This window comes from Sesamum indicum, linkage group LG3, assembly GCF_026168435.1.
Source record: "Sesamum indicum cultivar Baizhima isolate 11 linkage group LG3, ASM2616843v1, whole genome shotgun sequence".
Classification (NCBI taxonomy): domain Eukaryota; kingdom Viridiplantae; phylum Streptophyta; class Magnoliopsida; order Lamiales; family Pedaliaceae; genus Sesamum; species Sesamum indicum.
This window is the reverse complement of record NC_142659.1, coordinates 30,081,662-30,107,777: the sequence shown is the minus strand read 5'-3', so window position 1 is coordinate 30,107,777 and position 26,116 is coordinate 30,081,662. Positions and strand designations below refer to the sequence as shown.

Below are 26,116 nucleotides of genomic sequence, written 5' to 3'. Positions count from 1 at the left end.
CATTTTCCCCTCATCACCCACACTTTGTTTTCTAGCCTTTAGCTGTGCATGTGAAATTCAACCTCCTCTTCTTCTCCTCCTCCACCAATTCATAAACCAATCACTCTATTTTCACACCCTTACGTTGCTTAACCATCACTCTACAAACATCCCATCTCATTTATAAAAACTCATCTATGTAAAATTTCAACACTCAATAATAGGTATATTTTGTAATTTTACAAGGTGTATGTTGTTATGTAATTACACCTAGTTTTAAGAGTATTAATGTAATTTATTATATTGTTCTATTTTTCTATAATAATAAAAAGTTTTTGTTCTTAATTAGCGTCGGACGAGTGACTACTATTAAACAACGAAAAGGGAAGGGAATATTTGTAATGTAATTATGCCAAATTTCAAGATAATAGCTATAATTTATCTTTTACATAAACAAAATAAACAACAAAAAGGGAAGAAAGCTTAATAAAAATTTCTTAAAATTCCATATGGCAAGTGCATGTAGAGTAGAATTTCCTGAGAAATGTTAGGCAAGTGACCTGCGCACTCAGGCGACAATCTAAAGCTTGTCTCCTGGTCTGAATTAAAAGCCGTTTACTAATTAAAATTGGGAGAAGAGTTCCATGACTTATGAGAAATAATATCCTTTTGCAGACATATTATTTTTAAATAAATGGAGTAGTTAGAAGTCAGATATTGGTTCAGCCAATATTTGGTTAGCTATTCCTTGTCCAGTGGATCGCTATTCCGTCACTGAATCCTTTGCTTTTATTAACAATTATGACCTGTATGTTAAAATATTGAGTAGGTACGTAGCCATACAGGAAACATCATAAGGTCAGCTCTAATCCGCAATTTTAATTTAAGGATGATTACACTCTCCTCTTTTGAAATTTGGTGTAATTAAAACCGTCATCTAATAAATAAGTCATTTCTCTAGTTAAAAAATTAATTGAATTTACTGATATTAACAAAAAAAAATATGGAATGAAACTTGATATTTACCCTCAATTGACTTATTACTGACTTATTGCAGATCAAATAATTTTTTTTTGGACTAAAATACTCTTATAGCAGTGAAAATATATCTCCTCATGTGTATTAATGCATGAAGATATATGAGGGTAATTTGATCATATTTGACCTGCAATAAGTCAATCAAGGGTTAATATAAATTATTTTTTTACAAATTTAGTGAATTTTGACTGACGAAGTGATTTATTTGTTAGATGTAATTTACAAATCACAAAAGGTCTACTTGTAATTACATCAAACCTCATGAGACGGGGTGTAATTATACATATATATATATACATATATATATTTTTCCTTTGTTACGTAAGGTAGACCCAAGCCCAGCCCAAGTTAGTCCGGTAAATTTAATTCGTGAGGGCCCAACCCAATTCTAGCACGCATTCCACTTGAAAAAAGCCCAAGAATGAAGTGGACTCGTATGCTGACCACTTAGCTAGACAATATTTGAGTCACAAGTGACACTTTTAAGTCTGACAATGTGGTCTCGATGTACCTTATTGCATTCACGTTATGGTCCCATGATCTTTTATTACTGAAATAAATTTGGCAGGAACATCAACTAGAAAGAAAAAGGGAAAAGAAGAAAAGAAGTGGGGATCTCCTGAAAACAAGAGAAAAATAGTTACTGCAAGACAGCAGCTGTCTCAATGCCTTAGGGGGCAAGTGTTAAAGTTCATTGCTCACTGACAGTGACAATTGAGCCTTAGCCCACATGAGCTACTCAGAGCTTACTGTATTTTTTTCTCTCAGTTCTCTCAATTCCTTCACTTTATTCCTTTATTTCTTGCTTATTCTGCAGTGGTTCTTTTCTTTTTTTTTTTTTTTTGGTTTATTGTTTTAGTAGTTCCAGTAGAGGATTCGGATTGCAAATGGGGAAATTTCATCTTATCTACATGCATACAGTTAACATAATCCTGTGATTCGAGTATGAGTGATCTTAGGCTGCATGAATGCTGTAGGTCAAAAAGGCACTCATGTCGTACAATCCCTATGAAATTATCCTTATTTTCACTCATCCCGTTAGACAAGCATTAGCTAATCTTCAGAAGAAAAGAAGGGCTCCCGTTGGGCAAAACTCAGTCTTTTCCCCCCTGAAGAAGGATCAAACTGAAGATGAATTAAGAAAATTGAAATTGGTTAGCAAAGCAACTGTAGCAACTCGAAAATTAAGAATGTACAATAGCGATAGCAACAACGCATTTGATTCCACCAACTGCCAAAATGCAAGCGGAATTACAATTTTAGTTATTTGATGCTCGTATTTTCCTAGACCTAGCTCTTGTCAATCGTCCAGCTTCTTCAACAACCTTGTCTTGTAGAGCAGGTTGAGCACTTTCATTTGCCAATGGAGACACAGAATCGACTTGCATTTTCTGCTCCTCATTGGAATTTGAAGGTTTCCTGCTTGCAACAAGAGCCTGTGTTGTTTTTTGTTCATTGAGGGCTGCTGAAGAAGGAGCTGCTTTTTTTGCATCCTCCGTTTTTCGTGCTACTTCTGTTGCGTCCTGTTTGTGCTCTCTCGCAGATGTACTAGAAGCAGGAGAAGCGGGTTGCGCATCCTGGGTTGATCTTGCTGCAGTGGGTTTCTGGACTTGACTGCCTTGATTTTGTGGCTGCAATGTCAAAATCATAAATGTTAGGGACAACAAAAATTGTAGAAGCATCACCCAAGAGACATTTCTGAAACATCTTGGGATGGAAATCTATACGTTAAGATAATAGAGAACTTTAGACTGGATACCTATAATTGATGGTTGAGCTCCTGCACAGTATAAATGTAACAAATTGCAGAGAAATTCATGCCTAGAAACTGAATTAATTACTATTTTAAGCTTCCTATTAATCGGTAGGGAATTGTCATCGTTTAGGCTCATTATGATCACAATCTTATGTTCTCCTTTGTCGTTTTTCCATCTCATATTTGTTTGAAAAACATTAAAAGCTAATTACATTTTTGTTTTTAAAATATTTTTATGTAACTGATGGTCTTGATATTATGGAAACAAGGTCATTTTTATTGTTTTATTATCTAAAGAGCTATCAACTTAATTCCTTCTTAGCATCTAATGTCTTTTATCCTCAATGTTTATTTCAATAAACCACTGGTAAGTAATGCAAGCTCTGGCAGTTTTGTATAGAAAAGAAAGATACTATGATCTTTCAAAAATGCATCCAATACATACCTGAGCTGTTCGTTTGGGCGTTGATTGTAAAGCAATATACTGCAAAATGTCATAAATTCTAGTTTGGGCATAACTTGCTCCCTTCTGCCAGTACAAAACTGCAATGTCTCCAGCTCTTGTCCTCAGCTCTAACAGATTGCGATCAATTTCGTTCTCATGTTTTGAAACATAGGGCTTAAAGAAGGAGTCATATATATATGTTGTTCCCTGAAATCAATTTAGTAAAGAAAAACAAATAATTAAAATACTAAAGAAAGAAAACAAGTCAACTCCGCAATGACTTGTAAACGTGATTGCACACCTTAGTTTTAGGGAACCACAAGTATACAAAGAAGGCCAACTTGGCCTCACCATACATTGGAATCCTTCAAATAAGATAACAAGATCTTCAACAAGAGAATCCCAAGAGAAAAAATAAATTGTGTTCAAGGCATGACATGATTACCAGCCAATGAAAGTATCCCCAATCCTTTCACAAACCGTCAAGCCAGCCACTAAGATCCTGAAAGTTAAATATGATGTTAAACCTGAAGACCTGCAACTAAAGCATTTTTAGGATAAATAGATATGTAGTATACCAATACTGGCACCAAAACCGAAGCTGCTCAATATCAGGCTTGTTCAGTTCCACTGATTTATAGCATTCATACGCAGGATAAGCATAACCAAAAATTAACCTGTAACAAGGGCAGACAATAAGAAATTTGTGCAACGCAAAAAAAGGGAATCTAGAATTGTTCATCAACCAGAGACCAGACATGGCACATACACAAGTCCTCTTGTCAGAAAAGATCCAATCATTTTGAAACCCTGTCACAGACAAAAAAAACATTTGTTAGGTGGAGTTCAGCATTTAACTGAATCAGACAAGGTCAAAAAGACAATCGAGATTAGCAGAGAATTTGAATGTCTTTGCAAATACAGAATTTAAACACACCATCATTCTCTATCTATCCATTTTTCACTTTCAAACACTAGTTCTGTAGCCATAAGAACTCAGTCATATCCCTTCCGTTTCTTCCTTTCTTTTGTTTCTTAGCAATCACTAACGAAAACCTTCACTTGCAATAAAATCTAACGTAAACAAGATGAACTGCATATATAAAGGATGGCAACAACATATTCATGCATAAATTTGATTTAATATATTATTACTCTAATCGTCCAATTTAAAGTTTGATAGCAAACAAAACCAATTTCACCTGTTTCCCTCTGCCTTGTCATTTGTCACTAAAACAAATATCTAAACAGAGCATTAGCGGAATTTGCCAAATCAAGAGTCCATTTTTCTTTTCTCTTTCAATTGTTTATCCTTAACTTATCAACCAAACAATTCAAAATGAGGAATAATGAAATCCAAAAATTACAAGTATGTACCATTAACCCACACAATTATTTTTTATTTCCTTGGTTGTGGCCAACCAGCAGATCAAATTGCACCGGAAGAATGATTCTCATTCTCCTAATTGGCAAATTGCATCAACCAAAACAAGGAAAATCTCATAGAAGAAACGAAAATATAAAGAACCAGGATATATGGAAGCAAATATTTGTACATTCACCATTACCATTATAATGAGAATAAAATATAATGCAGTAGTATCAAACCCCTGAAGCTGCATTAAAAATTCCACCAATCTCACACAGGAATGTTAAACTCTTCAGACAAAGGAAAAAAAGTCTTACTTCCACTGAAAAGAAAAAAGGCACATAGTACATCTTCACAAAGAAAAATTTCATAGATTTCTCGGAGAATAAACCAAAAACATATTGCAAAAGTAAAAGGACAAAAATGGAATCGAACTAGAGATTCCAAAACATATCTTATCAGTACCTGTTTAACACGAAGATCCTACGGGAAAGGAAAAAAAAACAGAAAATAGGAAATGACCGTTCGTCGAGCGCCGCGAAGAGAATGTGGAGATTAATAATAATGAAAGATTGTATTGAAGAGCTTCACGAAATTTCTTTCGCAGAATACTTATAGCGGCGGCGGCGGCGCCGAGGAACGACGGCGAACCGTTGGTGCGTCGGCGGGAGAGAAGAAAAGGCAAAGCCGGGGGACCAAAGTTTGCAGCGTCGTTTTAAAATTTTCCAATTTTACGGGGTTCTATTTATTTGAGTTTCTCAAGATGAAGAGTGGGGCGCGTTATTATGTGAGAAGGAACACGACTTTAGCGTGAGCATGTGTTTGGCAACCGTCAATTTTCCGAGTTCTAAAACAAATGTTTGTTAGAAAAATAAACCCTTATCCGCTTATCCAGGAACGTTATATCATAGCTTGCTTCCACCTGACTTGACAATTTTGCCCTTTGATACACATGTACGAAAAAACTCTAATTAGAAGCAAGTTGGCTGCATCTACTCAATTAATTATATAAATAAACATTATTTACTTGCTATTTAATCACTCCCTCTCATTAACTTGTGTATACATTACATAATAACTATGGGATCGTAAATAATTCGAATTCATTGAGATGGACACGTTATACTTAAGTTTGTTTGAATTTTGAATTAATAACGAGCTTGAAAAATTGCATTTGAATTTAGTTTGATTATTACTATAATTAAGTTGAAACAAACTTTAATTAGATTACAAATGAATCGAAGTCAGTAATTTAATATTTTAAATATATTTTGTTATTTTTGTACTAATCAATTCGAGCTCGAGTTGAGTTTCAAAGCTTATCGAACAAGAAAATTTGTTCAAAATTCGATTTGGTGAGTTTAACAGATCAAATTCGAATGAGCTTTTATCAATCGATTTCAATTAAATATAGAGCAATTTGATTTACTTTTCAACCCTAAATAAGTATAGTTGATTTATTAATTAAAATAATTTACGTTTGATCTTTACATCCCAGCAAAACTTTCTTCAATAATTAAGCGCTACTTTGTAGTATTTGGATGGATTCGATTTTCTATTAGATGGAAGGCAAAGATTAAGACAATTAAAAACGTAATTAGGTTGGGCTAATTTGAGAGCACGAGTTTGAATCTACTTAAAGAGACAGTTTCTATAATAGCAACTCTAATGGAATTTATATATGGTATGTTAAAAGGTAGAAATACGATTACCAGCTCAGACGATGATGAAGTAATATATCATATAATCGAAAATGTGAGAGTATGCGTAATATATTATATATAGTTGAGAGCTAGCAAACGGCTATTTGGAGTTTAGAACCACATTGGTGGGCTTGCTAGCTAGGAAGAAGGCATGCATATTTTATTTGCTAATCATCAAATCAAGTAATAATCAACTTGATCATTGATAAGTGTTTGGTTCAATTTTTATTTAAATGAATTATCAAATTAATTAATGAGATACTAGTGAGTTTTCAAACTTATTTTTAATATTTTAATGAAACTTTTTTTTTTGTTTTTTATTGTATTAATTACAAAATTGTCATTAATAATATATTATAAACTTCATCTATAGTTTTATTTTACTGAAACACTTAAGAGCTTATGATGGGTATACACTTGTAACCCCTACAATAAGACCAGATTACCCTTCATTAAGGGCATTAGAGTCATTTCGCGACCAGGATCCGCGTCTCTTGTAACAGGCGGGTCGCGGAGGACCCGACCCGGGTCGCACAAACCGACTGAAGACCCGGACAATGGAAGCCGTTCGATCAGAACATGAGCCAGTAGGATAAGGCCACGTGGCCCAGTACCCGATACCCAGTTGTGCTCTATAAATAGACCCCGATACGCCATTATTGAGGTACTTTTTACGCATTTATTGAGATCGAACTTTGAGATAGAATATATTTCTCTCGATCAACCTAACTTGAGCGTCGGAGGGTCATTGTCGGGGACGTGCCCGACGAGCTCACAGTTCGTGTTTCATTCTCAGGGAACCCAAAATCTGGTCTTGGATGAATTAGCATTCTTAGTGGAGATCGAATCGAGAGATAGCATAATTCGACCCGGATCAACTTATATTAAAATAAGATTTCATATCTTATAAGCTTTAAAAACATATTATAATTTCAATAAGTTTAACTATACAACTACTTAATGAGATATTGGTTAAGCACAATTCCTATAAATGAATGATGGTAGGATTGATATAATGATATATAGTGATGGTTTTATTAAAGAAAAAAGAGTATGGATGATGTGGTGTTGATTAAGTATGATCATGAAATGGGACATACCGATTCTGGTGGTGATTATGTATTTATCTCCAATCATTCAAAGCTTAGGAAATAAGAAAGTGAAGAACACAGAAAAAGGGCGAAGCCTTGGATTCTACGTTTCTTCAAAGGTAAAAAGAAAAAACAAACTGTTAGGACAAGCGTAGATAGATGATGGTGGTAGGGGGAGGAAGTGGTCACTCCCTCTCCCTCACCATCACATGATGTTGTTTGTTGGAATGTCGCTTTCATTCATCACCCATTTTTCACTCTATACCCACACCCACACTTGGGTTATGGGCCATGAATAAATCTTTGTCCAATCTGCATGAAAAGGCCCATTAAGCCCAAACATGCGCCGTAGAATTCTTCTCTGTCTGTTGAAACTTGAATTTGCACACTCATCGTACAATCTAGGATGCGGTTCCAAGTCCTACACATTCACACTAAACTGAGGAGGAGCAGTGAGCAGCAAAAAATTCGTCGACAGCAGGGTTCGAACCTGCGCGGGCGAAGCCCAACAGATTTCAAGTCTGTCTCCTTAACCACTCGGACATATCGACGCTTCAATCGCTTCCAGTAAGAAAACTAATTTGAAACAAGGGGTTTTCTAGGGCTTTAAGCCTTTGTCTTCCTGCTCTTCGTCACTGCAAATTCAAGGGAAGTCGTTTCAGAAACCTTCACAATCACACTGATATAACAAAAATCGGAAAAAGAAAATGTTGTATGTAATAGGATTAGGGTTAGGAGATGAGAAAGACATCACATTGAGAGGGCTTGAAGCAATCAAGAAATGCAGCAAAGTGTACATGGAGGCCTACACTTCTCTACTCTCCTTTGGCCTCACTACCGATGGCCTCTCCAAACTAGTGGGTCGCATTTCTTTCCTTCTCTTTTCAAGTTTTGGGGTCAGTTTTAACTCAGTGTTTGTGCAATAAAGTTTGCATCTTTACGAATATTGGCAGGAAAAGGTTTATGAGAAGCCAATTATTGTTGCGGATAGGGAAATGGTAGAGGAAAAAGCAGATGATATGCTGTTAGAAGCTCAAGTTTCTGACGTGGCGTTTTTGGTCGTTGGAGACCCTTTTGGGTAATTCCTTCCCCTTTGATTTTTACATCTCTGTTTGTTTCCCTATACTTAGGTTTCATAAAGTTGATGTTTTGTCAATCCCATATGAGATACTTCTATTGCACAAACCTTTTTCTGGATGATTGTTTTACAATGAACAATGGGTTCTTTCAAAGAATAAGCTTTTTTTTTTTTTTTTTTCAAAACTAGTTTTAGAGATTATGTGATTTCTGTTTCAGTTCTAGCATCATTTTTTCTCATCCAAAAGAGTAGACGATCTCTTATTTGCACTCTGAAGATAGAAAACATTTTGGTTCATGGTTATTTTAATTGTATTTTGTTGATTGTCATTGTTTAGATGAAGTTGGCGTTTGGGTTTATGAGGCTGTTTTTGCTTGGACTTACTGTTATGACAATGGATGCAGAGCAACAACACACTCGGATCTTGTTGTCCGAGCAAAGAAGCTCGGCGTGGCCGTTAAAGTGGTGCATAATGCATCAGTGATGAATGCAATTGGAGTTTGTGGACTGCAGCTCTACCGCTATGGAGAGACTGTTTCCATACCATTCTTCACTGACACTTGGAGACCTGATAGTTTCTACGAAAAGATTAAAAGGAACAGAACACTTGGATTGCACACTCTCTGCCTTTTAGGTAAATGGTTTTTTTCTTGCTGGTTTTATTCTGAGTGTACATTGCAGATGTCTCTACAACTGAGTTTCCATGAACAAATCATTTTGATCTTGCAAGATATTGTCAAATAATTATCCTGAAATATTCTTCTGTCTGTAAATCTCCAACTTGATATTTGCAGATATACGAGTAAAGGAACCTTCACTAGAGTCCTTATGCAGGTTAGAGATGAGATCAATCCTAGCCATCCTATTAGAAGATGTCGTTTGTTTCTATATTCTTTCAAATTGCTGCATTTGTATTTGGTATATTACTAGTTGGACTGGTGTTCATATCTTCCCCTCATGATGTTTCAGAGGGAAAAAAGTGTATGAGCCACCAAAGTTTATGACAATAAATACTGCAATTGAGCAGCTCTTGGAGGTGGAGCAAAATCACAAAGAATCAGGTATCTTCATAAAGGCTCAAAATTGAATTTGCAGTATGATGAAATAGCCAGCTTGTTGTGGAGTTATCTTGTTCCTATTTATGGAATGAGTAGAACTATAGCACTCCAGTTTTTCCAGTAGCAAAAAGATACGTTTTAATTAACTTTTCCAGAGATTCATAGTTGCCCAACTGCAGAAGTTACTGCTCAAGGTTGTCAAACTATATGGATTGAGACTTTGTTCTCTAATGAGGTCACTAAGTTAACAAAAGTGTAACTTAAGGGCCTTGGGTGAAAAATGAGCAATAGCAAGTTCTGGTTCGGCTGAAATTCTCCTTTAGGTTTTCCTATGTAACAGGGAATTGGGCACAGTAGCTCAAATTAGACGCTGTCGTCACAGAGGTGATGAATTAAAGTTTCATAAGCCCTTCAATAAAGTAATGGTTTCACAACTGTGACGGAAACAAGCAGGTCACTCTATCAGTGAAAACTACTTCCAGATATATTAACAATCTTGGAAAGCTGATCGTTGCTTCATTTCAAATTGCAGTATATAACGAAGACACTACTTGTGTTGGTCTGGCCCGAGTAGGTTGTGAAGATCAAGTGATAATCGCAGGCTCCATGAAACAACTTTTGACACTAGACTTTGGCCCTCCTTTACATTGCCTCGTCATAGTAGGTGACACTCACCCTCTCGAAGAAGAAATGTTGGAGTTTTATACAGTCGACAACACTTCAAAACAAACTTAATATTTGTTGCTTACATACGAGGATACTTCTACAATACGTTTTGTTTACATAGGATTTCACTCTTCTAGTATCTTACACATTTTGGACAATTAGACTCTGGATATGGATTTCTGCTGCCCGCTATTCAGAGGGTATGTACCATTTAGTGTAGAATTTTAATGATCAAAGGAGGATTGTTGATTGTTCTCCCCATTGATGATCAGTAGGATTTTTTGTACCCTTTTTGTGATGTTTATTTGAGAACCTGCATCAGGTGATTAACATTAGGCGAGCAAAAAGTTATAGCTGCTGCATGGAGCGATATTATTTATAAATTTTTTTTCAATTGTACGAATTTACGAGAACCATAAACATCAAAATAATTGAACGATACAGTAAGTTCATATGTATAAGGGTTATTGATGCACCGGAGCGGTCATAAGACCTTAAATTAATAGAACAAACCCAAAGTTTGTATGAAAATTTTAAATATTCCATAAGGAGGTTTTGATACGATTCTCATATGATATACCCCACCTCAAAACATTCTTACCACCCGGACAACATCTCACTAACTCCAAAATCAAAATTTTGGTAATCGTAAAGTTGATATATTTATAAGATAATAGTTAAATTGCTAAAGTTGTTGATTGATTGGGTTATTATAGAGGATGTAATGAAGAAGCTAAAGCTACCTTGTACCAACATAATAATTGAAAAGATGGAACCTACCTATTGGAAAATAGTATTTATAACTTTCCAGTACATGCAAATGCAACAGCCAAATACCAAATGGGGCTTTCTCAACAAACAAAGTGGTGCAGTCTCCTTGTCCTACTTGTTTGCTGCTGTTTTGACACCCAAGCCCGACCATTCACCCAAAAATTAAAAATGACATTAAAAAAGGGGAAGGGGGGGACAAGCTACCATTTTAAATAAATTATGTCATATTATTTTTATGTATATATAATAAATCATGTTTCGCGATTTAAAATATATTATAAATAAAATCAAGTATAATAAATATATTAAATAGTTAAATTAGTGTAAAATTTGAAAAGTTAAATAATTTAATTATCTTATCAATTAAAGAGTATTTTAAAATTACAAAAAATTAATTCAGCGCTATCAAACTTGTCACTTGTATCTATATCACATATTTTCTTTATGACATTATAAATTATAGACGAAACCTCAGTGGTTCAATTATTATTCGGTTAAATTCAAAATTCAATGTTGTTTCTTGCACAAATCTCCGAATTCTAATATAAATTGAATTTCCCAAGTTGAAAATCAAGCTATTTACATGTTTGATGTATTTATATTTATTACAGAATTAATTTTTCTCATTGAATTAAATATGAAGGATCTTTCTTATATTTGTAATTTTTTTAGCGATCCGTTCACAATTATATGGAGAATACCAACTTTTAACAATTAATATACTAATTATTAATATCACGTATTTATAATTAATTAATAATCATTGTTAAAAGAAATATTATCATATCACGACATTCGAAATCATAACATCATAAGTATGATTATGAATTTCAATTTCGTAATCTAAATTAGGTGTATTTGAATGAGTTTTTCTTTTTTATAAGACGGTATATTTACATGTTATGCATATATAAAAATGGAATGAGCAATGGTGCCCAGGCAATGGCCATCTATGTATGCATCATGACCATAGTCATTACTTCATGCCATGGCTGGTAAAAGATACCAAAGGTGTTGGGCTCAGTGTTGCAGTTTCTTCTCTATTGCGTGTGCCTCACGACCCAATCAAAGGACCTGTCCTGTGGAGATCTAAGGTCATGTGGCGGTGCGGAGTGTGGGTTTGGAGGTGTAGTTAGGTGCGTCGTCACCTTCTGCCGGTAATGCCCCAATTGGACCCTTAAGTACCTAACCAATATATATAATTACATAATCACCCCCATCTAAGCGACGATGGAAGAAAATGAATGCATCGTTAACACCTGTCGGTGCTCTGCTCTGCTGAATCCTGTGTGTTTTTCTTATTTTTCTGACACTCTCAACTCCATTAAACCACCCACATTGTATCTAAACCCCCCTAAGATTTCTTTTCCCTCTTAGGTTATTAACCTTCACAAGATTCCATCTTTTTCCACTAAATCTCTCTGAAAGATTCTTTGAGTCAAAACCCAGCATTTGTTTTCCTCTGGCAGTGCGGAGCATTGCATTTTCTTCTATTTGAAGGCTTGAGTATTTTCCTGAATTCATAGAATTTTCAAGAACTTGGTTGCAGAAAAAATATTTAGTCTTCGCACGTTCAGATCCAGCCACTACAAAAAGACCGTCATTTCCCAGTTCTTGTGACGAGGGAACTGATCTTCTTGTTTGTTCGTTGAGAATAATGGAGGAGAAGAGGGGGTCAAGAGGGTGGTGTGGTTGGTTCTTGGTGTTAATAGTTTTGGCTGCGATCGCCTTTGCAATTTTCTACGCTGTGAGGCAGAAGCAGCACAAGTCGGAGCCAGGAGCAGCGCCTGTTCCGGGGCCACCCGGCGCCGTCACAAAGAAATATGCTGATGCTCTCAAAGTTGCAATGCAGTTTTTAGACATACAGAAATGTGCGTTTGTCTCTTTCTTTCTTTTCTCCTTTTTCCTTTTATTGTTGCTCTTTTGCTTCAAATGTGTGTTATTAGATCTGTACTTAGTGATTTTGTGGTGCCCTGTTTTGTTTGTAAGTTCTAGATTGATGCGTTCTTGAATTGCTTCCTGGAATAATGGGTGTTCCCTCGTGCATCATTTTCGATTTTGATTCAGATTAGTAGTTGATATGCCTATGCTAGTGATATTTTGCTTGAAAAGACTGTAACATGATTGAGATTATGTTGATTTATTTGCCGAAGAAAATATGATCCAGGTATAGTAAATAGAATGTTTTGTTCAATTCTGAGAGATTTTTGATTGACGGGGGAACTCTTCTTCAATATTGCAGCTGGGAAGCTGGAGAATAATAACATACCTTGGAGAGGGGATTCTGGTTTGAAAGATGGGAGTGAAGCGCAAGTAGATCTTTCCAAGGGAATGTATGATGCTGGGGATCATATGAAGTTTGGATTTCCTATGGCTTTCACTGCCACAGTGTTGTCTTGGACCATCCTTGAGTATGGGGATCAAATGAAGGTTGTGAATCAATTGGAACCTGCTCAAGACTCGCTTAAGTGGATCACGGACTACCTCGTTAACGCTCATCCTACTGATAATGTCCTATACATTCAGGTAAATCCCATTCTTGTGCCTTTTTCAGGCCTTTATTTGTTTATATACATTTCAGAGTTGCCAATTATTGCCTATGTAATCTAATGATTTATGCCAATAGATCAGGAAATTTCTTGTGAGAGTAACGATCTTGTTTACATGTTTTTAGATACTAGAGCAAATTTTATAGCATTCTCTCACATCATATCTTTTCCTTAGATTTTGTGCGTCCGAAGGAAACTGATTGACATAATTGACGAAATCTCTTTTAGTCGGTCATATTCGTGAGCACCTATGTAGGATGAAAACTATTCTTCTCCATGTAGTTTAAGCACAGAAGACAGAACACTTAAGAAAACTATTCTTCTCTATTTTTCTCTAGTTCAACGTAAGAATGAAATTCAGAAGCATGCAGCGGGATCTTTATTTTTTCACCATTTTTTGGAGAACTTGATTTTTGTGAACTCTTCAAATATAGTAGACAGAAAGATGTCTAACTAGTGCTCTTCCTCCATGTCAAATGTTTGACAGGTAGGCAGTCCTAAAGTAGACCACGGTTGTTGGGACAGGCCTGAGGACATGACAGAGGACCGGCCTCTCACACAGGTGAACGCCTCTGTCCCAGGAACTGATGTTGCTGCTGAAACAGCTGCAGCTCTAGCTTCAGCATCACTGGTCTTTCGGAGCACTGATTCTGCATATTCAACTTTACTTCTGAAGCATGCTAAACAATTATTTACTTTTGCGGACAAATATAGAGGATCTTATAGCATCAGTATTCCTGAAGTTGCAACTTTCTATAATTCTACTGGCTATGGTGATGAGCTCTTGTGGGCAGCTAGCTGGCTCTACCATGCAACAGGAGATCGGTCGTACTTCCAATATGTGACTGGAAAAAACGGCGAAGACTTTGCTAATTGGGGCAGTCCAACATGGTTTAGCTGGGATAACAAGCTAGCTGGAGCTCAGGTATGCTTTATTCTTTCAGGAAACTGCATATTTTTCAACCCTTTGGGAAAACATTGTTCTTGGCTGTTGACTTATTTAGAACTATGACGTTAAAGCAGCTCGTTTCTTCCTTTGGTTTATTGAATGAATATGTTATCTACATTCCATCTGTGATGTGGATTAATATACATTGACATCTTGTCATGTTAATGTGTTTGGTTATTTTGTTACCAATTAGAGGTATGTGGACTTAATGGTAAACACTTTCTTGAAATAAAATCAAGTGGGTGAGCTCATCAATAAGAAAGTGACCGAGTGCCTCGATGCAGGTTCTGCTGTCTAGGGTTAGCTTCTTTGGGCCAAAAGACGTATCAAATTCGAATATTCTCCAGAAGTATAGAGATTCAGCAGAGGCTGTCATGTGTGGTCTTTTACCCAAATCTCCAACTGCCACCTCCAGCAGAACCGATAGTAATCTTCCAACGCTTGCTTTTTACTTTGAATCTTAAATATATATATATATGTATATATCGTATGATGTTAATTTTAATTTCCTCCATCTTGTCATATTGGTCATCTGCAATGTCATTACATCGGAACAAAATTTTTTACTTCTAATGTTTTTATAAGGCTTGAGCTCATAGAAACTAGAGTGTCTCCTGACATATAGAAGCTTCTCAAAACAGCCATTATATGGAGACACATAGTGGCTTGTTTATCATGGTTGTAACCCAACTTGACTCTATGGAAAAGACAAAATAATTGTGAAAATGGCAACCGGTCCTTTTATTTGTTTGAACTCTGCACTTGGAGCTTCTGTGAGTGGCTGGCCAGATAACTATTGCGAGGGCCATATGTTGTTGTATGTGTCTAGATTTGTTAGTCCATAAGAACTTCAGGAAATTGGAAAATTCTAGTTTCTATACATGAGATTTCCTCAGAGTAGATGACTGAGTCATTTTGCATGTTTTTTACAAGTATTTGACTGGAAAGTTCCAATCGGCATATTTTATCTCCAATCAATTGGCGATTAATACTATCTACAGTTGTGAAGTTGATTTCCATCATATTAAGTTAGATTCTCCACCGCAGCTTAGCCGAAAGTTTTGCTGAAGAAATTCGACTTATATATGCAGGTGGTTTAGTTTGGGTAAGTCAATGGAACGCATTGCAGCATCCTGTGGCATCGGCGCTTTTAGCAGTCATTTACAGCGATTACATGCTTACTTCTCGAACTGCAAAGATATCCTGTGATGGACATTATTTTAGGCCCTCCGATCTCCGGAAATTCGCCATGTCACAGGTACTTGCTATCTTTGCATCATGTTTCCATTATAAACATTATGTAGTTTATTAATGCATCTTATGCCTTATTCTTAGGCGGATTATGTCTTGGGTGACAACCCTATGAAGATGAGTTATCTTGTGGGCTACGGGGATAAGTACCCGCAATACGTTCATCACAGAGGAGCTTCAATCCCAGCCGACGCAACCACAGGCTGCAAAGATGGTTTCCAGTGGCTGAAGTCAGATAAGCCAAATCCCAATATTGCAATGGGAGCACTTGTAGGCGGACCGTTTCTCAACGAGTCATTCGTGGATTCAAGAAACAACTCGATGCAAACTGAGCCAAGCACGTACAACAGTGCAGTCATTGTTGGGCTCCTTTCTAGCTTGGTGACCACATCATCCGTCGTTCAATCTTTCACATAAGTAATAAGTAATATTCGTTCACAACCTATTCATTCCCTAGTAACTATGTTTAGCTAATGGGTGACGACCTTTTGTTTTATATTTTGCTAGTTCATAGGTCTGAGCTGCTAACAGCGCCAGTATTTCATGTATATCAATGTCTTGAGTGTAAATTTTGTAACTGTAATGCGGTCTGCTTCTAAACATGTTAAATGGATCCGAAGTTGAGTATGTTTAAGGTTTTTTATTTGTGGCTATAAAAAGTGTGAGATGAGTTCGACTATGATCACCATCACATAATTACCCAGAAACGGGTAGTTTCGACTTTGATCATTGGTAAGTGCAGTTCTCACATCAATGAAGGAAGTTCAACAGACAACCGTTCAATTAGACATGATCCATTCTTATAGGCTGAGCTAGTAAGAGTTTGACACTTGAGAGTTGAATGTTTAAGTGCTTCTTTATTTCTTTGATGGAAGTTGTTTTTTACCTACATCAAGTTTATTTATACTTGTTATGTGATTGATTAATTTTTTTTTTAAATTTATATCAATCATACAATAAATATACTATATTTGTCGTATAATCAATTTCAATGTGACCAAATTCAATTGGGATTAAAATTTCTCCACTCTGATGTACTTTGTGACACGAAGGTAGGGACATTATAACACTAATGTCGTATGATGAACTGCAAAAGGAAAGTTTGAACAGAATTGTACAATGTGCAAAGGAAAGTTTAACATGTCTTTATTCGATTTGGGAGTTCCTCATGTACTCACCTTTCTACTAAGCAAAATGGAGTGTGGACATGCGCACTATCAATTATCATTGCTCTTTTGTTCTTATCCATTTCCCCACACTTTACTTGCCTTCCAGTTTACTTAAAACAAAGTGGACTTGCTCAATTTTCTATTACAAAAAATTCATATTATATTTCAATATTTGAATAATTGTAATAAAAGACAAAAAAGATATAATTTCTTAATTTTTTGTATACAATTAAATCCCATCAAATTCATTATACAAAAGACAATTGTAATTAATCTGAACTCGAAACTCTAATCTTTTTAATGAAACACATGTTGTGGATATTAAAACGAATCAACTCATGACATGTTTGTGTAACACGTGTCGGAATCATATTCGTAGGTGTACTTGATTATCACACTAAGCACGTGAATTTATGTACAAGAATGGAGGTTTGATGTTAGGATAGGAACATGCATTTTGGAACAAGTGGAAGGCACAAACTGCAACATACTCAATCAAATTGGAACCTGGAAAAGCTTGTAATGTTGGTGGATGGATAGCCGTTGGAGTTTGTGTATGGGTAGACCACTTCCTAAGTGGGGCTTTCTTTATCTTCATCATCAATTCATACTTGTCGCAGTTGGCTTCAATTTTTTTTTATTATTACAGATCTTAGTATATTTTATATTACATTTACATATATTATTTTATGTGTTTAACAACAAGATTAAATATATTAATATTAGACATAATATAAGACGCAACACGAAAAAAACTATCCAAATGATGTCATTAAGCTACAAACTAAAAGTTGTACGATAAGAAATAGCGAGCACATATTTCAGTAACTAGAAGTTGTAATGTAAAAAAAATAAAGAGATATTTACAAATAAAAGAAATAAATCATTGTCACTTAGGTCAAATAAACATGAACTGTTCCAAAATAAATAAAATAGATTGAATTAGGACTAAAAATAGACATAAAATGAAGGGAAGATTAGGCATAAATTTATGTAACTAAAATCCAGAGCTGAATCAATATTAGCTATATATATCATCTCTTGGGGCCTACTGCCTAGACAACATTAATTAGCTTTCTATGTACGGTACCATTGCCCGGCTTGTGTCATAAAATTCCTGTCTGTATTTACTTGGCCTAATTAAATACTTGAAAGTTTAATGTAGACTAGCAACGAGCAATATCTGATCTTGTGGTGTACCCAAGTTGTTGCTCCATCTCCCAACTCAATTTTGGTGCCACCCCATTGTGTTCCGGAACATATTCCTGTAATAAAATTACAATAACTTAAATATATAAAAAAAGGTGTTATTCTATATGTATCTGTATAGAATGTAATAAAAATAGATTATAGCAGGCAGTGAGATCTGTATTGTACTTATATATATATGTAATAATTCACATTGTTTGGTATATTCAGACTCAATGGAGGAAGTGTACTGAGAGCATGACGTGGATATTGTACCTCAAGCTTGGACATAAGTTCATGGGCAGTTTGGGCAGATACAATAATGTGACGGGCAGAAGGCGTAATGAAACCCTCATCCACAGCCTTGTCGATGAACGACAGCAATGAGTTGTAGTACCCATCTACATTCAGTAAACCCACCTGTACACAACCCCCAAATAAAATAATTAAAATACTTTATCTTACTTCCCTATTTCGCATGCAATAAATAAAGATCAATCTCTATTACCGGTTTGTCGTGGATTCCAAGTTGAGCCCAAGTGATGACCTCTAACAGTTCCTCCAATGTACCGTACCCACCTGTAAAAATTTAAATATTAACCACAAACTTGTTATGGTAAGACTATTCGGTTCAATTAATTAACCGATTTGATGCTCTCATTCACGCGAGTTTGTAACCACATAAGTTATCAATCATTACATCACACATGATATTATCAATTTATGGTTTATATTAGTATAAATCCACATAAGCAGCATCAAATTGGACGCGACTCTGTGAAAATTAGTAAATTAAAATTACCAGGCAATGCTATAAATGCATCAGCCTGCCTGGCCATCTCTGCCTTCCTTTGGTGCATGCCAGAAACTGCTCTCACTTCTCCAACAGGCTCTCCAGTGATCTGAAATTACATTTTCGACCCTCAATTACTTTACATACTTCAATAAAATATTATTATATAAGTTACGAGTTCTGATATGCAATTGTAAAAGACTTAGATGTTTTAGCTTTTTTTTTTTTTTTTTTTTATCGTAGACTCTTACATCAGAAAATAACAATCAAGTAATAAATAAGGATCACATCAAAGTTTTCATGATATCATGTGGTTGAAATTCAATGAATCTGGCCAATCATATGCGTGTTTTTAACATAGTTTTAGTTATGTATTGAAAGATACAAATATAATTACCTCTCTGGGCATTAGAGTTCTGGGAATCACCCTGCAAAAATCAAGGTCAGTACCAGTCACAATCAAGATTTGTTGGGGAAAACAACAACATATACTCAAAAACGATTTGAATTTTCTATTCTTTTTAATATATACACGTCATATGCATAAAAATAATATTATTTATTTTATTTTTAAAAAAATTATACACGTAACATATATATTATTTAAAAATAAAAAATATAATAAAATTTGAAATAAAAAATTCAATTCGTTCTACAAAATTTTATGAAAATAAAAAAAAAACTGTAAAAATACCCTAACACGTGGCGGCCACCATTATACACAGCCTGAGAGACCAGACCCATCAATCCAATGCTTCCACCTCCATAAACCAAGTCTATGTTCCTCTCAACCTGTCCATCATTAATGCTTTTAACTTAATATTAATCTATTTCCTCATTTCTTGCATTAACACGCAAATAATACCATATTATAATTAATTAGTATCTCAAAAATTAAAAGAAAAAAAAAAACTTTCACGTTAATCTCGCTGATCCCATCAATAATCAATTGTAGCCAATCATATGTCAATTTAATCTCAACGGAAATGAAAAGAAATTGATATTAATATTAATATTATTATTCAATTAGACGACTTAGATTCGATTTGCTTTGGCTCTGTCTTTTTTATTTTTCTTAGTACAACCTGTATGACCTCCGTGATGAAGCCTCTCTATTTTAGTACTAAAGGAAAAAACATGCAAGTAAAAGAATCAGCATAACAATCCTTGTGGATGGTGATCAAATGCTACTACATGTCTAAACGGACAGTCGTACCCAAGATGCAGAGTACGCTAAATCTATGCCTCGTAATCAAGTCGTGAGTCTAGTATTACAGAAGAAGGACATGGGTTACCAGTTGCTTTCCGAGCTGAATGGCAGCAAGCTGATAACTGGGATTCTTCCCGGGGCTGCTGCCACAGAACACGCATATCCTCTTGAATCTTGATGCTTTTGTGGACGGCTGCTGCGGGCTGTTTTCCATTGATTTCTCTAGTCCTTTTTCTCCTTTTCTTAGAGAAAGAAAATTAAATTCTTGTCTTTTTTAGTTGCCTGATTTTGTGTGTGAAAAGATTGGGAAAATGGTGTTTGGGAATTGAAATAGAGAGAGAGAGAGAGAGAGAGGGGAAAATGTGAAGAAAGGAATGAAGGGATGGGTGAGTGATTGGCCCCCTTATATATCCAAATGCCCATGGACTTCCAATCCCACCTGGACACTTGGCACTTGCTGTCTTTTTTATTTTTGGTTTAAATTAAAATTTTGGGGAAAAAATGGAGTCGTTTTCAATCTAAAGTCTACAGAAATGAAGGAGGTAAGGGGTAGGACAGTTGGGTGTGGCGTACGTACGTCATATTTTTCTTTTTATGGGTTTTATTCTTGTTCATAAGATATACAATTTCTGGTTGCAATTAACATGACCCATGTCTTTTAGTATACTTTAATTAAGTTGTGGAATAATAAAAATATTTTGCTTATCTATATATAGATAGAATTAATTCCTGAAATATGTGAAAGCAATAATTATTATGAATGAGTTGTATTGAAGAATGGTGATTATTACTGAAAAGATGTCACTCTCTCAAGCTAATCAATGCTAAACATGAGCTTAATTATTAATTAAAAAAGAATTTAATCAGTCGTAGCTAGCCATCATTTATGAATTATTATGATGGGAATAGCTAGGCAATAATGTAATGGGCCAAGAGATGGCGGGAGTGGGACCACCCGCTAACAGCAGCGACTAATGCTGCTCGGACCTTGCCATATTCACCTCCACATCCACTTTATTTATTGATGTGATTGATTTAATTCGATCGAATATAATTTAAATAAGAAAAATAATTACTATTCAAATACATATATATATATATATATATTTGTTCCTTTTTATAGTATTGGGATTAAATTTGAATTATTTTTTTCCCTTAAAAAACTATCGAGTCGCATATTGTAACTATAATGAAAGCATAATAAATAAAACACTCAACTATAAATATAATTAATTAAGACGAACTATCAAGAAAAAAATTAATTCAGTATAATTTTTTTTTTGTTTTTTTCCGTTCATGATGTACAACAACCTCTTATCATATATAAGTCACAAAAAGAAGATTTTCAATTAAGTCAGAAATGCCTTTTAACATCAACAAGTTCATTCTTCCAAGAAACGTGTTTTTCATTTGAGATTTTTTGGTTCTTCTCCTTCTCTTGATCCCTCAGTCTGTCCATGACGTATCCTCACCATCTTTACAAATGGTCCATATTCGATGATCGTCCACAAAAGCGCTTTTGACTACCCAATGAGTTGAGAAGATAAAAGCACGCTTTAAAGGAGATGCTCCGATGCGGGGCACATTATGCACATTCCACAAAGGCGTTGGAAGTTTCCAGGTGGCTAGGTCAAGTTGTGCTTTGCAATCATTGACGCATGACATCGTTAATTTAATGAAAAGAAAGCGTACTTTGCGAGTGTAATTGCGTTTTTCAATTAATTAAGAATTATATATACATGCATTAATTACGAAAGAGAGTAATTATATTTATATAAGCAGGCGACGTGTGGTGCATCTCAACCATTCATGAGCTTAATTTTGAGGATTAGATGTGATTAAGATTGGGGTTAAATTAATATTAAGTGGGTTAATGGAGCCATTAATTAATTTCCAAGAAGATTCTCTCCAACAAAATGAATGGAGACACTTTTTCTTTTTATAGGAGAAACGTTAAGGAAGTAAGGATTCTTGAATATTTGTGAGTTGGAGCGGGTGTTGGAGTTGTAGTTTGCTTCTTCTTCTACCACTTTCCTAATGGGGAAAGCTGAGTAGGTGATGGCAATAGGCCACACATTATGGTATAAGGTATATTATACCTTTTTCACTAGGTAGAGTAGAGGTGTATTATGTTATGTTGTTTACATCAATGTTTTACCCAACTACAACTTAAGACTATGTAGAAATCGTTATATGTGTAATAAAATTAATTCCAAGGTACAAATTTTTTATGAGTCAGACAAAATTGTTCTATGTTCACGGTTTGCTTAAGATTTTTATTTTTTTACTAAATAATACTTTTGTGAATTATAACAAAAAATTACTCATCAACTATTTATATCAAGACTCTTATAAATGTTATTAGATTATTAACTATTTATAATACTTACTTAATTGGTTCGTCATTTGGTCTAACATATATCAAATAAGAACATATTTTTTACTCATAGCTTCTTTCTTTACTTTTTCTTCTAATTTGATGAATATATATATATCAGGCTCCAAAGCTCCAACAACATAGGGTTCAATTGGCCAAATTTTCTATCTAGAATTTTGAGAATTTTCAAATGAAAGATTTTTCCCCCTATAAAGGATTTTTTTTTTGGTTTGTGCAATAAATATTAAATTGGTAGCTTAAATATTATTTACTGGTGCTCTCACGCATAATATTTTCTTAGCACTAATTATGAGGTCAAAGTTCATACACGCTGCACTTTCGATGACCCTTTAAATAATTTATTTAGGATGAATAGTAATTTATTCTCCTGAAATATTGAAAATGAGCACATTACCTCCCCTATGAAAAAAAAAAAATATCCCTCTATACTTTTTAAAATGAAGCAATTTACCTCCTTATACAGGGAGGTAAATTGCTTCATTTTAAAAATCATAGAGGGGTAAATTATTGTATTTTAAAAAATATGTAGAGGTAAATCGCTATTTATTTTTTTATAAAAGGATAATTTGCTCATTTGCGATATCACAAAGGGGTTGTTTGCATTTTTTTTCAATTTATTTATATATTCACCGGGAACGTGGAAATTAATTTACTTAATTAACATTAATTGGGTTAATTATTAACTTGGTCAAATTCATAAAGCATGTATCTTTAAACTTTAATTTGTTTTTGTGAGCGTGAACATTTTTGGAGATAAAGTCGTATGAAACATTGATGAGAAAAACTATACAGAGTATGTACAATTTTCCTCTCTTTCAACCTTTATTTATTGACTAATCTCTTTATATATATTCAGGAATGCATTTTAGATTAATAGTAATTTACTATTCTTATCCACTTATATTAATATTGATTCTGGTCAAAATCCTCACCAACCTAGAGCTGATTTGACAATAATCTAGAATGTTATTTGGATGTTGGGTATATCGAATATTTGGACTATTAATAATTGGCCTGCACACATAAATTGTTAGACTAGCTGAGGTGGATGTCAGCTAAAATCTTCCGAAATTTAAGTCAGTTATGATTCGAGTTTATAGGGATCACACAAAGCGATATCACTATAGAGTGCGATCCCGTAGTAATAAATGCGTACTTGTGAGATGGACTCTTTATGTATTTATAAGCGTTTATGTGTCAGAATCCGTACGAGCCACGTATCAATAAAATATAGGTTGAATGAGTGTCAAATCAATCACTATTCAATCGGGTTGCCTGGTCGGATGTGACCCAACCTGCTAAAAACATGCGGATCTTAAGCATTTTTTTTAATTTTTTTAAGGATATTTTGGTATTCTTGCTGATATATGGAATTTGCTTATCCAATATAATATAGATATATTTTAATTTTCCGAAACCCCCAAAAGAAAAAAAATGATGAATACTTATAGAAGGAAAGGAGTACTGACTTTATACCAAACATCTCATCACACTTTCTTCTTTTTCCATTTCATTGCAAACTTCAACACATGTAAAGTAGCGTGAACAATGGATTATGTCTTCTTGCCGCCACTCCCTTACAAACACTCTCTCAGACTTTTGAGGAATATTCCAACTGAAATAAACTACTCCACTTTTCACTATGTACCTTAAAGTCAATTTTTCTTTTCATTCTGATGCAGCTGCTACCACCCCCTCATCACTCTTATTTGAAAAAATCTCTACCCCTATTTTTTTTTTTTTTAAATTACAATCACTCATAAAAATCATCTTAAACCCCTAATACGGTGAATCATGGTCTTTGAGAAGGCGTCTCGCCAGAGAGAGGAGATTTTAGGGGATCATGATATAAGTCGCAAGATTTCATTTTTCTAATATTGCGTCTTTTAGAATAAAATTATAGAGTTCATATGAAATCAGAATGAACAATACTTCAAACAACAGATTACAGTCACATCATGAATCACAGTCCCGTCAGAACCCAAGTATGCGGAATCATGATCCTTGAGAATGGGGTTTGAAAAGAAGAAAAGTATGGAAAATGGATAGATGAAGAAAAGGAAAAACAAGGGAATAGTATTTTCAACAAACATTACCCCATTGTAGTTTTCTTTTGGGAGGAATAACAGCTACGCATGTTCCCACAAGCATAAAAGAAAGAAAGTTGGTGGGGTACTTGGGATAAGAGTCATGTGCACGTGGACGTGGTAGTATCTCTGTCTCAACCATGTCTTTCTTGCCTCCCCTAATCCAGCCGTATTCCTGGATTACTCTCTTGCTTAATGCTTAATCCCCTCTTTTTTAATTTAAAGTATATTTTCTTAGTTTGATTTTTCGTTGATTCTTATCCAATCACTCAAATTTACCCCCCCCTAAATCATCTGACCTGCTCACGCTTCCCGTCTTTCATTGGTGGTCATGTTACGCAGTATAATTTTTAATTATAATTAATATTCCAAGTTGCCATTACATATTTTTTATTGTTATTCTTGGGAAAAAAAAAGCTCATATTCTAGAATTAATAAATCTTTATTTTGACAAAAAGGGTTTTTTTTTTTAAATAAATACAAAATCTTGGTTGTGCTTCAACTTTAAACAAAAATATATTTATATTAATTATTAGTTGTTTGTCCTTTTAATTAATCAGCTTAATTTATATATAAATTGGTCCCTCTTTGTTTCATTGTCAAATTGATTTGGTTCTTGTGGCTTACGTAGATGGACATAAGCATGTCGGCATGAATTTTTTTATTACATGATATTACATCAATATCTTAATAAATTGAACGATACATCAATTCAAATAATATATCAATTAATATAACTGAAATCAGTAAATTAATTTACAAAAAACTCATATAAAATAAGATAAAAATACCCACAAATTTGGTAAGACACAAATCTAAGAATTTTGAACTTGTTATTGGGATCTCAATTTTAAATACTAAACTAAAATCAACAACATTGATTGTCGGCATGAAATTAATTAGCACTATATACTCGTATATATAATTATATTAATACTATGGCTTTGATTTGATTTGATATAAAATTTGTGAGTGAAACTTGAATAGGTAAACAAAATTAATTTATACGACCACTCTAAAAGAAAATTATACTATATGTCACATGATAATTATATATTTCTTTTCAAAAAAATAAAATGTAATATACTATTGGTGGCGAAAATATCATAGAAGAATTTTTTTAAAAAAAAGACTCTTTGTGTAAGACATTTCAAATAAATCAATTAAATTCACCCACATGTATGCACCCTTTACATAAAAAGTGGGCTCGAGTCTTTTGACCAATTAATGTCATCTTTATTAATTATGATGATAAAACATAATATATAATTATTATGTCATGTCACGATCAAATATGTCTATATATATAATACTACTGTGGGTAGGATGGGATTACGTGTTGATGTTCATCTTTAGAAGGTCGAAGAAGAGAGGAAAAAAAACCCTAACCACCCCAAAAAGAGAAGTTGGACAAATTCGAATGTATTGTAGCTAAGTGACAGCAAAAAGGGCAGCGACAAGATAGTTTTGGAATTTGTATGACCATTTGAGTCTTCAAATATTGATTTGATGCTTTTCTTTTTTTTCCTTATTTTGTTATAAGATAAAGTTTTAATTAATTATTGTCA

At 34.4% G+C, this 26,116-nt stretch overlaps 4 protein-coding genes and 1 non-coding gene across 5 annotated transcripts; 2 read left to right on the top strand and 3 right to left on the bottom strand.

The window, feature by feature from the left end:
* Positions 1 to 2,153: 2,153 nt before the first annotated feature.
* LOC105159338 (putative HVA22-like protein g) lies at positions 2,154 to 5,395 on the bottom strand. Its single transcript, XM_011076367.3, has 7 exons — positions 5,053 to 5,395; positions 3,988 to 4,028; positions 3,797 to 3,895; positions 3,664 to 3,720; positions 3,520 to 3,583; positions 3,219 to 3,425; positions 2,154 to 2,648 (listed from the first exon to the last, which is right to left on the bottom strand). The coding sequence occupies exons 2-7, from the start codon at positions 4,017 to 4,019 to the stop codon at positions 2,277 to 2,279; spliced, it is 831 nt and encodes a 276-aa protein (XP_011074669.1). The 5' UTR covers positions 4,020 to 4,028; positions 5,053 to 5,395; the 3' UTR covers positions 2,154 to 2,276.
* A 2,455-nt stretch (positions 5,396 to 7,850) lies between these two features.
* On the bottom strand, positions 7,851 to 7,932 carry TRNAS-UGA (transfer RNA serine (anticodon UGA)). The gene has a single exon. It is a non-coding gene; the product is annotated as a tRNA-Ser (tRNA).
* Positions 7,933 to 8,088: 156 nt separating this feature from the next.
* Positions 8,089 to 10,444, top strand: LOC105159337 (Tetrapyrrole (Corrin/Porphyrin) Methylase). The gene is made up of 6 exons (XM_011076366.3): positions 8,089 to 8,238; positions 8,335 to 8,459; positions 8,864 to 9,093; positions 9,254 to 9,293; positions 9,429 to 9,520; positions 10,050 to 10,444. Exons 1-6 carry the CDS (start codon positions 8,089 to 8,091, stop codon positions 10,250 to 10,252), a joined length of 840 nt encoding a protein of 279 aa, XP_011074668.1. The 3' UTR covers positions 10,253 to 10,444.
* A 1,729-nt stretch (positions 10,445 to 12,173) lies between these two features.
* LOC105159336 (endoglucanase 10) lies at positions 12,174 to 16,382 on the top strand. Its single transcript, XM_011076365.3, has 6 exons — positions 12,174 to 12,825; positions 13,197 to 13,480; positions 13,991 to 14,428; positions 14,737 to 14,878; positions 15,544 to 15,710; positions 15,788 to 16,382. Exons 1-6 carry the CDS (start codon positions 12,612 to 12,614, stop codon positions 16,118 to 16,120), a joined length of 1,578 nt encoding a protein of 525 aa, XP_011074667.1. The 5' UTR covers positions 12,174 to 12,611; the 3' UTR covers positions 16,121 to 16,382.
* A 1,404-nt stretch (positions 16,383 to 17,786) lies between these two features.
* On the bottom strand, positions 17,787 to 20,440 carry LOC105159335 (cytokinin riboside 5'-monophosphate phosphoribohydrolase LOG1). The gene is made up of 7 exons (XM_011076364.2): positions 20,149 to 20,440; positions 19,548 to 19,645; positions 19,251 to 19,281; positions 18,863 to 18,962; positions 18,569 to 18,639; positions 18,337 to 18,480; positions 17,787 to 18,137 (listed from the first exon to the last, which is right to left on the bottom strand). Exons 1-7 carry the CDS (start codon positions 20,275 to 20,277, stop codon positions 18,039 to 18,041), a joined length of 672 nt encoding a protein of 223 aa, XP_011074666.1. The 5' UTR covers positions 20,278 to 20,440; the 3' UTR covers positions 17,787 to 18,038.
* Positions 20,441 to 26,116: the final 5,676 nt, after the last annotated feature.